This window comes from Chiloscyllium plagiosum, chromosome 37 (genome assembly GCF_004010195.1).
Source record: "Chiloscyllium plagiosum isolate BGI_BamShark_2017 chromosome 37, ASM401019v2, whole genome shotgun sequence".
In the NCBI taxonomy this organism is placed as follows: domain Eukaryota; kingdom Metazoa; phylum Chordata; class Chondrichthyes; order Orectolobiformes; family Hemiscylliidae; genus Chiloscyllium; species Chiloscyllium plagiosum.
In genome coordinates, this window is record NC_057746.1 from 25,616,758 (window position 1) to 25,629,104 (window position 12,347).

The 12,347-nt window shown below is 53.0% G+C and overlaps 1 protein-coding gene across 1 annotated transcript; it reads left to right on the forward strand.

The window, feature by feature from the left end:
- The first annotated feature begins 2,199 nt into the window (after positions 1–2,199).
- On the forward strand, positions 2,200–9,564 carry LOC122541528. Its single transcript, XM_043678355.1, has 4 exons — positions 2,200–2,504; positions 4,513–4,704; positions 6,254–6,329; positions 9,322–9,564. Exons 1-4 carry the CDS (start codon positions 2,200–2,202, stop codon positions 9,358–9,360), a joined length of 612 nt encoding a protein of 203 aa, XP_043534290.1. The 3' UTR covers positions 9,361–9,564.
- Positions 9,565–12,347: the final 2,783 nt, after the last annotated feature.

Sequence of the window (12,347 nt, forward strand, 5' to 3'; positions counted from 1 at the left end):
TCCCACACCGGGCCCCTGTCCCCACTCCCACACCGGGCCCCTGTCCCCACCCCACTCCCACACCGGGCCCCTGTCCCCACTCCCACACCGGGCCCCTGTCCCCACTCCCACACCAGGCCCCTGTCCACACCCCCGCACCAGGCCCCTGGCCCCACTCCCACACCGGGCCCCTGGCCACACCAGGGCACTGTCCCCACTCCCACACCAGGGCACTGTCCCCACTCCCACACCAGGGCACTGTCCCCACTCCCACACCAGGGCACTGTCCCCACTCCCACACCAGGGCACTGTCCCCACTCCCACACCAGGGCACTGTCCCCACTCCCACACCAGGGCACTGTCCCCACTCCCACACCAGGGCACTGTCCCCACTCCCACACCAGGGCACTGTCCCCACTCCCACACCAGGGCACTGTCCCCACTCCCACACCAGGGCACTGTCCCCACTCCCACACCAGGGCACTGTCCCCACTCCCACACCAGGGCACTGTCCCCACTCCCACACCAGGGCACTGTCCCCACTCCCACACCAGGGCACTGTCCCCACTCCCACACCAGGGCACTGTCCCCACTCCCACACCAGGGCACTGTCCCCACTCCCACACCAGGGCACTGTCCCCACTCCCACACCAGGGCACTGTCCCCACTCCCACACCAGGGCACTGTCCCCACTCCCACACCAGGGCACTGTCCCCACTCCCACACCAGGGCACTGTCCCCACTCCCACACCAGGGCACTGTCCCCACTCCCACACCAGGGCACTGTCCCCACTCCCACACCAGGGCACTGTCCCCACTCCCACACCAGACCACTGTCCCCACTCCCACACCAGGCCCCTGCCCCCACTCCCACACCAGGCCCCTGTCCCCACTCCCACACCAGGCCCCTGTCCCCACTCCCACACCAGGCCACTGTACCCACTCCCATTCCAGTGCCCTGTCCCCACTCCCATAGCGGGTCCGTGTCCCCACTCCCACACCGGGCCACCGTCCCCACTCCCACACCAGGGTCCTGTCCCCTCTCCCACACAAGGGACCTGACCCCACTCCCACATTAGGCCACTGTCCCCGCCCCTGTCTCCTCTCCCACACCAGGCACTTTTCCCCTCTCCCACACCAGACCTCTGTTCCCACTCCCACACCAGGGCACTGTCCCCACTCCCACACCAGGGCACTGTCCCCACTCCCACACCAGGCCCCTGTCCCTACCCACTGAGTTACCATATCTGCCAACTGGTCACTGGCATCCCCACTTTTGGTGTGGGGACTCGCAGGCTGGAGCTGTGCGTCCACAGCTGAGAGAAGGGGGGAAAAGGGGGAAAAGCAAGAGAGAGAAGAACAAGCAGGCGAGGGGGACATACTGCGGCCGGAGGGTCCCACTCTGCTGCCACCTTGAGGCGTCGCCCTCCTCACCGTCGAATTAACCCTCTCCGTCCCTCCTCTCCCTGCAAACTGAACGATACCCCACCTCTGCCATTCCCTCTCCAGCATCCTGCCACAGGCCCCCGCACGTCTCTCTGTCACCTTCTCTTGGTTTCAAACCATCCAAACATAGGTTTCTGATTCGCCCACCAGCCTGCCCTCCCACCCCCTCCCTCATCCCAGTGGGCCTGCATGCCTGGCATGGTCCACACACACCATCCTCCGAACAGCAAGATGGCGGCGGCGGCCTGGCAGGTGGAAGGTTCCAGAAGACCCCTGAGCCCGCCTGCTTCCCATCGCCGCACCCTACCTCTCCCGTCTCTTTCTTCATTGTGTTTTTCACCCCCAAGTCTGGAAATTTTTCTTTTTCCAACTGTGTTTCCCTTAAAGAACAAATTCTTAAGAATTTAAAAATCACACGACACCAGGTTATAGTCCAACAGGTTTAATTGGAAGCACACTAGCTTTCCGAGCATCAGGTGGTCATGGAGAAGCAGTACCTGAGTACCTTTGTACCTGAGATGGTATCGTGAGTGGCAACTTGTAAACTCTTCGATGTGACTTCAGGCAGACCGTCTGTAACGCGGTGATTGCATTCTTGCGCAGCCCCGTGTGTTGTAGAAAACTCCTGCTTTAGAGACAGCGCTTGAAGTGTTGGCGACGTTACAGCCAACTCACGTTTTTAAAAATTTGCGCTTTGGCAACGGAGTTCCGGATTCGTCAGTCGCGTCACGGCGAATTCGTGCGTTTTCGCGGAGCGACCAGTGACGAACCTCGATGACCTGGCATTCCATTATCCGAATTCTGGATTATCCGGACAAGATCGCAAGGTCCCTCCCGGGTAACTGTGTTACCCGAACGTTCGATGACCCGAACAATTTACTCCCCGCCCACGTCGTTCGGATACTCGCGTTTCCTCTGTATTCAGTTCGATTCTCCCTGCTGTCCCAGGTGAGGTCACCTCCTTCGGCCCCACATCTGTTCTCCCCAAGAATTGCTCAGAGTAGCGACCTGGAGCTTAACCTTTCACTCCAGGACATTCCCAGTGGGTTAGCAACCCTTCGGCAGGAAGGACAGAAAAGGTGAATATTATTTAAACAGGGGAGAGACAGCAGCACAGAGAGATTTGGGTGTGGGAGGAGGGGGGGTCCTCGTGCTTAAATCACAATTTTAAAAAAGCTAGCGTCCAAGTTCAGTGGCTAACAGGGAAGGGCCCCACATCTGTTCTCCCCAAGAGCTGCTCGGAGTAGCGACCTGGACTTTAACCTCTAATTGCAGGACATTCCCAGTGGGTTAGCAACACGTAATTGATAGTCAGAAATGTACGCAGCAGGATGTTCATTTCCACCCAGCAGATTCGTCCAGACCTCTCTCTCCCGCTCTCTCTCTTTCACACTCTCTCTCTCTCTCTCAGAAGCAGCTTTCCAAATATGCCACAGGCCCTCCCGCAGGTTCACCTCTGACAGAGTGGGGCACTGGCCTTGTTGGGTTGGGAGAGCTGCAGAGCAATGTGTCAGCCTGCCCTGAACACAGCAAGGAGCCCCAGGTGAAACGAGGACTGAACACAAGCCCTCAGACACTGCAGCCCGTCTGGCTCCAAACAGACACTACATGGTTGCCCTCCCCGAGCGATCCTTAAAAGCCCTCAGAGGGATGGATGCTGACTCTCCGAGGCGCGTTTTCCGAATACGAGTCCTGCTCCCCGGATGGGATTTGCTGAGGGGAGTGTTGGGTGGGGGGGGAGGGTCGAAGGGGCAGAGAGAACCTCTCGGAGGAATACCGAAGCGTTGTCCACCTCGCCCACACTTCCGCCCCCACCACCCACCTCCCCCTCACCAATTTCAACGCCACGTCACTCACCAGGCCTCTCTATCACTGGCTGCCCACTGTGTTCCAGCGACAAACCTGACCTTGTCCTTCCGCAGGTCGGGCAGGGAAGTGCCAGTGTTTAATGGGTACCCCCCCGACAGGACCCTCTCCGGGATGGTGTGAATCTTTCTGCAGGTCGCCCAGGACCAGCAGCCGGGATGTCAACACTCAAAAGGAGCGAAGAACAGTCGGGCCCAGGAACAGGCCCTTCGGCCCACCAAGAAATAGGATGCCTTGCTAACGTACACACCTTTTGCCTCAGCACGGTCCGTATCCCTCTTGGTTAACCGTGGGAAATGCAGGGTTAGAGGGATGGGGTCGGTCTGGGTGGGATGCTCTTTGGAGGGTCCGTGATGGGCCGAATGGCCTTTTGCCACACTGTAGGGATCCTTCTCCCCTCGCAGTTGCCAGGACGCCGAGGTTCCTGCTGTGTTTGAGGGGCTGGAGACCTTACGGGGATGGTTACTGGGAGGCAAGGGTCATTCTGTGAGTATGGCTAATGATTCCATTATTTAGCCTCCTGACTCAGCTCCAAAAGGAGTGATAGATATAGGACAGGTGTCAGAGGTAGGGGCGTGGAACGGCCTGCCTGCAACAGGAGTAGACTCGCTAACTTTAAGGGCATTTAAATGGTCATTGGATAGGCATATGGACATACTTGGAATAGGTGAGGTGGGCTTCAGATTGGCTTGATAGGTCGGTACAACATCGAGGGCTGAAGGGCCTGTTCTGTACTAGAATGTTCTACGTTCTAAGTGCAGATGTAATGCAGCCCGTTGCTTCACCATGATCAGGCCAATGCCCTCCTGAAGGTGAGGTTCTGCTGCTGGGATTGGTCACAGGGGGCCCCTGGCAGTACGGACCAGCCAGGATGCGGCCTAGCACACTACGCCCTGCCCAACTGGAGTGGGCAAAGAGGGCAAGTGTTGGAGGCAAAGGGCTGGGAGAGCGGCAACAGCATTCTGAGGAGGAGCCAGAGGGACATGACCTTCTGCCTGACAGAGCGCAGCAGCATCAGGCACCGAGAGGACTTCATTAACACCCGGTTCCAGTGAAGACCGAGTTCAATGGTCACTCATTGACTGTCAAACTAACCTGGCCCTCAAGGGGAAAGCAGCACCTGGCTGTCCTGAGGGGCAGTTTCCCACCGTTGGATTGCTGTCCATGTCTGGCCTTTGATGTAACTTCGTTTCTTTATTTTCTCCATTATTTTTTCCTAAGATTTATACTGAGGTACTTTGTACCCAAGGTGGCACTGTGCCTTGGCGACGCTGTGGACCTTTCCCTGTTCTTTTGTAACTCAAATGCACCTGAGAATAAACCGAATTCTGACTGGTTTGAACCATCTCGAGGTTTTCCTGCCTGTGATATTGCCACGTTGGACAATGATGAGATGCCAGGTGACCGTAAGAGGTAAGGTAAGAGGAACAGGGACTTGGAAAGGGTTACAGGATGGGCCATTGCTAATCTCATTCCTTGATCCCTGTCAGACTAAAAAATATCTTGGAGGTGAGCGCATATATATATATATATATAATATATCAGTGTTAGAGATTCGAAAAATCACTCTAAAGATGGGTGTCTAATTGTGCATGACGTCTAGAAGTGAAATATTGTGTGGGTGGCCATCATTTTGAAATGCCTGCTGGTAGTAGGCAGGTCTTCAACTCCTGCACACGGTTTTACGCCCAGTCCATGAGAAACACATAATAATAATAATAACGACCACGTCTTGTACCTCGGGGTATTTTTCATCTCGGATTGAAATGGGAGAGGAACAACTAAAAATCAAACATTGCAGTGACTTGTCAAAGCAAGTTTCCTGACCCTCATTGGAAGCATTGTTTACACAGCTGCTTGCTCGCGCGGTAGTAGAAACCTGGTTTGCAGCCAGGCTAGAGCCATTGAGTGTTCCAGCCGGCAACAAGTAGCTCATTGGTCTGTAAACTGGTGACCATTTATTAATGGAAAACTTTCTGTCCCTGCAACAGTTTACAACTGGCAAGTGGCGAACTCAGTTCTGAGCCCTGAACTCTGTAGTATACCAGATAGAAAGATGAGGCTCTCTCCTTTCAGCCTTGCCCGTCAGGGGAAGAGTGTACAGCCTATCCCTGTGCATGGCTGCTGATGCACACTCTCCATTTCCCCACCTTCACCTGCCTCATCGCAGCGTCCTGTTTTACCCTCTGGCAGGTGGCGAGCCTTTTGCAGAGGGATCCTCCTGCTTTCCATCGGGATCGGGGACAGAGAGTCCTGTGTGGGTTCAGAAAAGATTTACAAGGATGTTGCCAGGGTTGGAGGATCTGAGCTACAGGGAGAGGCTGAACAGGCTGGGGCTGTTTTCCCTGGAGCGTCGGAGGCTGAGGGGTGACCTTATAATGGGTATATGAATAGGAAGGGTTTGGAGGGATATGGGCCGGGTGCTGGCAGGTGGGACTAGATTGGGTTGGGATATCTGGGTCGGCATGGACGGGTTGGACCGAAGGGTCTGTTTCCGTGCTGTACATCTCTATGAGTCTATGAGTAAGTTTACTGGGTGCCAGGCCATGTGTATGACGTTTACATGCAGTGCTTCTGTTCGCGGCCCGTTTTGGGGTATTTTTTTCTGACGGTGCTGCCGTTTTGGCTGCTTCAACCACTGGCAACCAGGGTGGGGAGGGGTGGACCAGTCAAAGGGCATTGCCGTGGGTCTGCTCCTGGGCCTGGCCAGGGTGGTAATCTGCAGGTCTGTACCGCGGGTTAGGGAGGAGGCCTGTCTGTCTCTCCGTCACGGTTACATCCCCGGGCAGGCCCTGAGAGAGAGAGTGGGTACCGCGGTATGGCGGGGTGGGGGGTGTGGCTGGGCGTACTGTCAGCTCACACAACGTTGTTTCAGTTTGATAAATTTCCACTTTGTTTTACGGCTTTCCCACATCCGTTAATTTGTCACAAACCCTGTATTCTGTAACCTTCCATTTAACAGAGCCGTGGGCTCAGGCTGTGGGAAGAAAGGATGCTTGGACTGGGAAGTGGCTGAAGGCTCAGGGTTAAACCCAGAGGCAAGTATTCCTCAAACCACTCGCCAAACTGTCTGCTTGCTCTCCCAGAGTAGAGGAGACGTCAGGAGAGCGCGAGGTCTGCAGATTCTGGAGATCAGAGTAGAGAATGTAGCGCTGGAAAAGCACAGCAGGTCAGGCAGCGTCCGAGGAGCAGGAGAAGGAGCATAGGCCCTTCATCGGGAAGGAAGGGTTTTTGCCCAAAAGGTCGACGACTCAGATGCTGCCTGAGCTGCTGTGCTTTTCCAGCACCACCCTCTCGAGGAGACTTTCTATCAGCAGATTCCCACCTGGTTGGGACAAATAGAACTTAGAACACTACAGCACAGTACAGGCCCTTCGGCCCTCGATGTTGCGTCGACCTGTGGAATTAATCTGATGCCCATCTAACCTACACCAGTCCATTATTATCCAAATGTATGTCCAATGCCCATTTAAATGCCCTTAACATCAGCGAGTCTACTACTGTTACAGGCAGGCTATTCCATGCCCCAACTACTGTCTGAATGAACAAACTCCCCTGATATCTGTGCTAAATCTATCATCCCTCATTTTAAAGCTATGTCCCCTCGTGCTAACCATCACCATCCAAGGAAAAAGGCTCTCCCTGTCCACCCTATCTAACCCTCTGATTATCTTATATCTCTCAATTAAGTCACCTCTCGACCTTCTCTGTAATGAAAACAGCCTCAGTTTCCTCAGCCTTTCCTCATAAGACCTTCCTTCCATACCAGGCAATATCCTAGTAAATCTCCTCTGAACCATTTTCAAAGCTTCCACCTCCTTCCTATAATGCGGTGACCAGAACTGCATGCAATACTCCAGGTGGGGCCTTACCAGTGTCTTGTACAGCTGCAGCATGACCTCGTGGCTCCGAAACGCAATTCCCCTTCCAATAAACACCAACACACCATATGCCTTCTTAACAACCCTATCAACCTGGGTGGCAACTTTCAGGAATTTATGCACCTGGACACCGAGATCTCTCTGTTCACCTACACTGTCAAGAATTTTACCACTGGCTCAATACTCTGCATTCCTGTTACTTCTTCCAAAGTGAACTACCTCACACTTTTCCGCATTAAACTCCATTTGCCACCTCTCAGCCCAGCTCTGCATCTTATGTATGTCCCTCTGTAACCCACAACATCCTTCAGCACTGTCCACAACTCTGCCTACCTTAGTGTCATCTGCAAATTTACATCTGCATCCTTCTACACCCACCTCCAGATCATTTATAAAAATGACAAACAGCAGTGGCCCCAAAACAGATCGTTGCAGCACACCATTGGTAACTGAGCTTCAGGATGAACATTTCCCATCAAACACCACACTCTGTCTTCTTTCAGCTAGCCAATTTCTGATTCTACAATAAATAAACAAAAATTAATAAAAAGGCCGATGGAATAGTTGCCTTCATTGTAAGGCATGATGTGGAGATGCTGGTGTTGGGCTGGGGGTGTACAAAGTTAAAAACCACACAACACCAGGTTATAGTCCAACAGGTTTAATTGGAAGCACTAGCTTTTGGAGCGACGTTCCTTCATCAGTTAGTTGTGGAGAATAAGACTGTAAGACACAGAATTTATAGCCAAAGTTTACAGTGTGATATAACTGAAATTATATATTGAAAAAGACCTGGATAGTTTGTTAAGTCTCTCATCTCTTAGAATGACCATGTTGGTTTCAGTTCTTCCATATGTAAATTGCAGAACTGTTTTAAAAAGTTGCATTCTCAAGTGAACTTAAACAATTAGTATCATGTCGGGCCCAGATAAGGTATTGAAGATGTGAGCTACCCTGTGTGAGGTTGTCTGTGCCCCAGTGGTCAGACATTGGAAGGAGCATTGAGTATAAGGATAGGCAGGTTATGCTGCAGCTTTACGGGACCTTAATTTGGCCACACGTGGAATATTGTGTCCAGTTCTGGTCACCACACGACCAGGAGGGTGTGGATGCTTTGAAGACGGTACAGAAAAGGTTTAGAAGGGTGTTGCCTCTGGTATGTGGGATTTTAGCTCCGAGGAAAGGTTGGATAGACTGGGTTTGTTTTCACTGGGATGCAGGAGGTTGAGGGGCAACTTGATGGAGGTTGATAAGATTGCGAATGGCGTGGATAGAATGGAAAGTATGAGGCTTTTTCCCCCGAGCGTATGGGTCAATTACTAGGGGACACAGGTTCAAGGGGCGAGGGGATGGGTTTAAAAGAGATGTGCGAGGCAGGTTTTTTCACACAGAGGGTGGTGAGTGTCTGGAAGGCGCTGCCAGAGGAAGTGGTGGAGGCAGGTACAATAGCAGCCTTCAAGAAACACCTGGATGAATCGGAAGGGAATAGAAGGATACGGATACTGTAAGTGAAGACAGCTTTAGTATGGTGTGTGGCAGCACAGCACAGGCTTAGAGGGCCGAAGGGCCTGTTTCTGTGCTGTTTTGGTGTTCGTTGTGAACCTGAGCTCCTGTCCTTCAGAACTCTGTCCAACACTGTCGACACTCTCTAACCAAACCTGTTCAGGGATGGTCTGACACATCTCTGGAGTTGGTGGCACTTGAACCTAGATCTCGTGGTCCAAAGGACCACAGAACCCCTAATAAACAGCATCGGCCATTACTTACACTAAAGCAATCGATACAAGGAAGAACAGACCTTCCAGGAGCAGCCAAAGTCACAGAATAAAGATTTGCCTCCGATTTCGAACGGTATAACCTGTCAGTGAGTTGTGGGCTTGTCAACTGGAATCCCCCTGGGAAAGGATCAGCCTGGGCTTGTAAATCCCTCGGGCTCCCGTTTTAACTGTGTTACATAAAGAGTGGGACGTTCCTCCATCCCAGATGGAGTTGCTGATGTACCTCACCATTGTTTCAGAGCCCTTGCAGTGAGCTGTCTGATTGCTGGGTTTTGCCTGTCGAACAGCAGTGATTACAGTTCAGGGGGTTAATCACTGCTCGGGAAACGCTCACTGTTCATTGTATATTAATTATGCTTAATTGTATGCAGGTGGAGAGCATTAACTGGGCACCCACCGGAGAACAATAAAGAAGACACTGACTGAAAGTGTGGTTGTTCGGGTTAGAAGCTGCATGCTTGCGACGTGTAACCCTTTGCGATGCGTTAACCCGTGTGAAATCTGGCTTCGGCTCTATCCTTCACCAACCTGCCTTCAGGAATGGACTATCAGAGATTCCCTACAGTGTGGAAACAGGCCCTTCGGCCCAACAAGTCCACACCGACCCTCCGAACAGTAACCCACCCAGACCCATTGCCCTACATTTACCCCCTGACTAACGCACCTAACCTACACATCCCTGAACACTACAGGCAACTTATCACACCCTAACCCGAAAATCTTTGGACTGTGGGAGGAAACCGGAGCACCCGGAGGAAACCCACGCAGACGCGGGGGGAGAATGTGCAAACTCCACACAGACAGTCACAGAGAGCTGGGATCGAACCCGGGGGGGTCCCTGGTTCCATGAGGCAGCAGTGCTAACCACTGAGCGACGATCTAGGAATCCTGATGAAGGGCGTTTGCTCGAAACATCGATTCTCCTGCTCCTCGGATGCTGCCTGACCTGCTGTGCTTTTCCAGCACCATCCTAGACTCCCTAGAAATGTCTGGGGGGGGGGTGCAAAAGTGCTTTTTGATTAGATTAGATTCCCTACAGTGTGGAAACAGGCCCTTCGACCCAACAAGTCCACACCGACCCTCTGAAGATGAACCCATCCAGACCCATTCCTCTGTCCTATATTTATCCGTGACTAATGCACTGGTGCTGCCTAAGTGTTAGTCCTTCCCAGACCTGAAGGAGGGTTACACCTGAAATGTTGACTTCTCCACCTTCTGGCTTGCTGTGTTCCCCCAGCCTCCTGCCTGCCGACCTTGGACTCTGGGTTTCTTTTGGGCTCAGTCCTTTCCATTTATAGCCTGTTCCACGTCCTGCTCTGGAACGGAAGTGGCATCCCGCTCCGGAATGGGGGTGGTATCTGCTGAATGTGCTGAGCGGAATCGGGAACGAAAATGTATCGGTGACTGTTTCCGAGGTGGTAGCATTTGACGGGACAGGGAGGGGGTGGGGAATGGGGACACACTGCTGAACCCACCAAGGCGGCACCCGTGTCCTCCTTGAGGCACGGTGTAGAGTAGAGGGTGAAGGTTTGATGTGGGGCAAGGGGTAGGTGGGTGAGGCACTGCCAGTTAATTTCCAGCCTTGTCATTGTATGGGGGGGCAGGGCGTGAGCTCTACTGCCAGCCGTATCTCGGTGGCTGCCTCTCCACTCAGAGTCTGAACATTCTGGTTTAAGTAGATCCACTTGAGCACAAACTCTCGGCAGACACGTCCTCCTCCCCCCACCCACCACAAGTCCCCAACAAGTGCAGCACCGAGGGAGTGCTGCACTGTCAGAGGAGACCTAACACCGGGAAGGGGGGAGCCTATCCATCCTCTGGATGTCGAGGACCCCATGGCCACGTTGGTGAGGAGGATCACAGAATCCTCAGCCAGTAACTGAGGAGAGATTGCTGTGTGCTGAGCCGGTGGCTCAGTGGTCAGCACTGCTGCCTCACAGCGCTAGGGACCCGGGTTCGATTCCAGCCTCGGGTGACTGTCTGGGTGGAGTTTGCATGTTCTCCCCTAACTCGGTACGTTGACAGGCCGACGAGGGGAGAGGCCATTCTAGACTTGGTGCTCGGAAACGAGCCGGGGCAGGTATCAGATCTTGTGGTGGGAGAGCATTTTGGTGACATGAGGAGAGATTGCTGTGTGCTGAGCCGGTGGCTCAGTGGTTAGCACTGCTGCCTCACAGCGCTAGGGACCCGGGTTCGATTCCAGCCTCGGGTGACTGTCTGGGTGGAGTTTGCACGTTCTCCCCGTGTCTGCGTGGGTTTCCTCCCACAGTCCAAAGATGTGCAGGTTAGGGCGGATTGGCCACGTTAAATTGCCTGCAGTGTTCAGGGATGTGTAGGTTAGGTGCATTAGTCAGGGGTAAATATGGGGAATGGGTCAGGGTGGGTTGCTCTTCAGAGGGTCGGTGGGGACATGTTGGGCCGAAGGGCCTGTTTCCGCACACTGTAGGGATTCTATGAGCCTGGAGAGATGCTCTTGTGTTTGACCTGAAAGACTGCTCCTCTGGATTATCTGCTTTCACCTCCGGAGTCTGATATAACCTGGGTTACCGAGGGAGTGACCCCCAGTGATTCTGAACCAAAGGATGATGAAATCAGTTTCCATTGACCGCACTAGAACCAATGTCGCTGCAGCGCCCCATTTGTTGAGGGCCAAACGTGTCCTTGAGAGAGGAGCCTTGGCTCTCACAGGAAAGCTGGACGTGGATATCTGAGGGTTTCCTAACTCGGTACGTTGACAGGCCGACGAGGGGAGAGGCCATTCTAGACTTGGTGCTCGGAAACGAACCGGGGCTGGTATCAGATCTTGTGGTGGGAGAGCATTTTGGTGATAGTGACCACAACTGCCTCACATTCTACATAGCTATGGAGAAGGAGAGGATTAAACAAAATGGGAGGATATTTAATTGGGGAAGAGGAAACTATTATGTGATTAGACATGAGTTAGGAAGCATGGACTGGGAGCAATTTCTCCATGGTAACGGCACTGTAGACATGTGGAGACTGTTTAAGGAACAGTTGTTGCAAGTGATGAATAAATATGTCCCTCTGAGACAGGCAAGAAATGGTAAGATAAAGGAACCTTGGATGACGAGAGCGGTGGAGCTTCTCGTCAAAAGGAAGAAGGTAGCTTACATAAGGTGGAGGAAGCTCGGATCAAGCTCAGCTCTACAGGGTTACAGGCAGGCAAGGAAGGAGCTTAAAATGGTCTGAGGAGAGCCAGGAGGGGGCACGAGAAAGGCTTGGCAGAACGGATTAGGGAGAACACAAAGGCATTTTACACTTATGCGAGGAATAAGAGAATGGTCAAAGAAAGAGTAGGGCCGATCAGGGATAGCATAGGGAATTTGTGTGTGGAGTCTGAGGAGGTAGGGGAAGCCCTAAATGAGTTTTTTGCTTC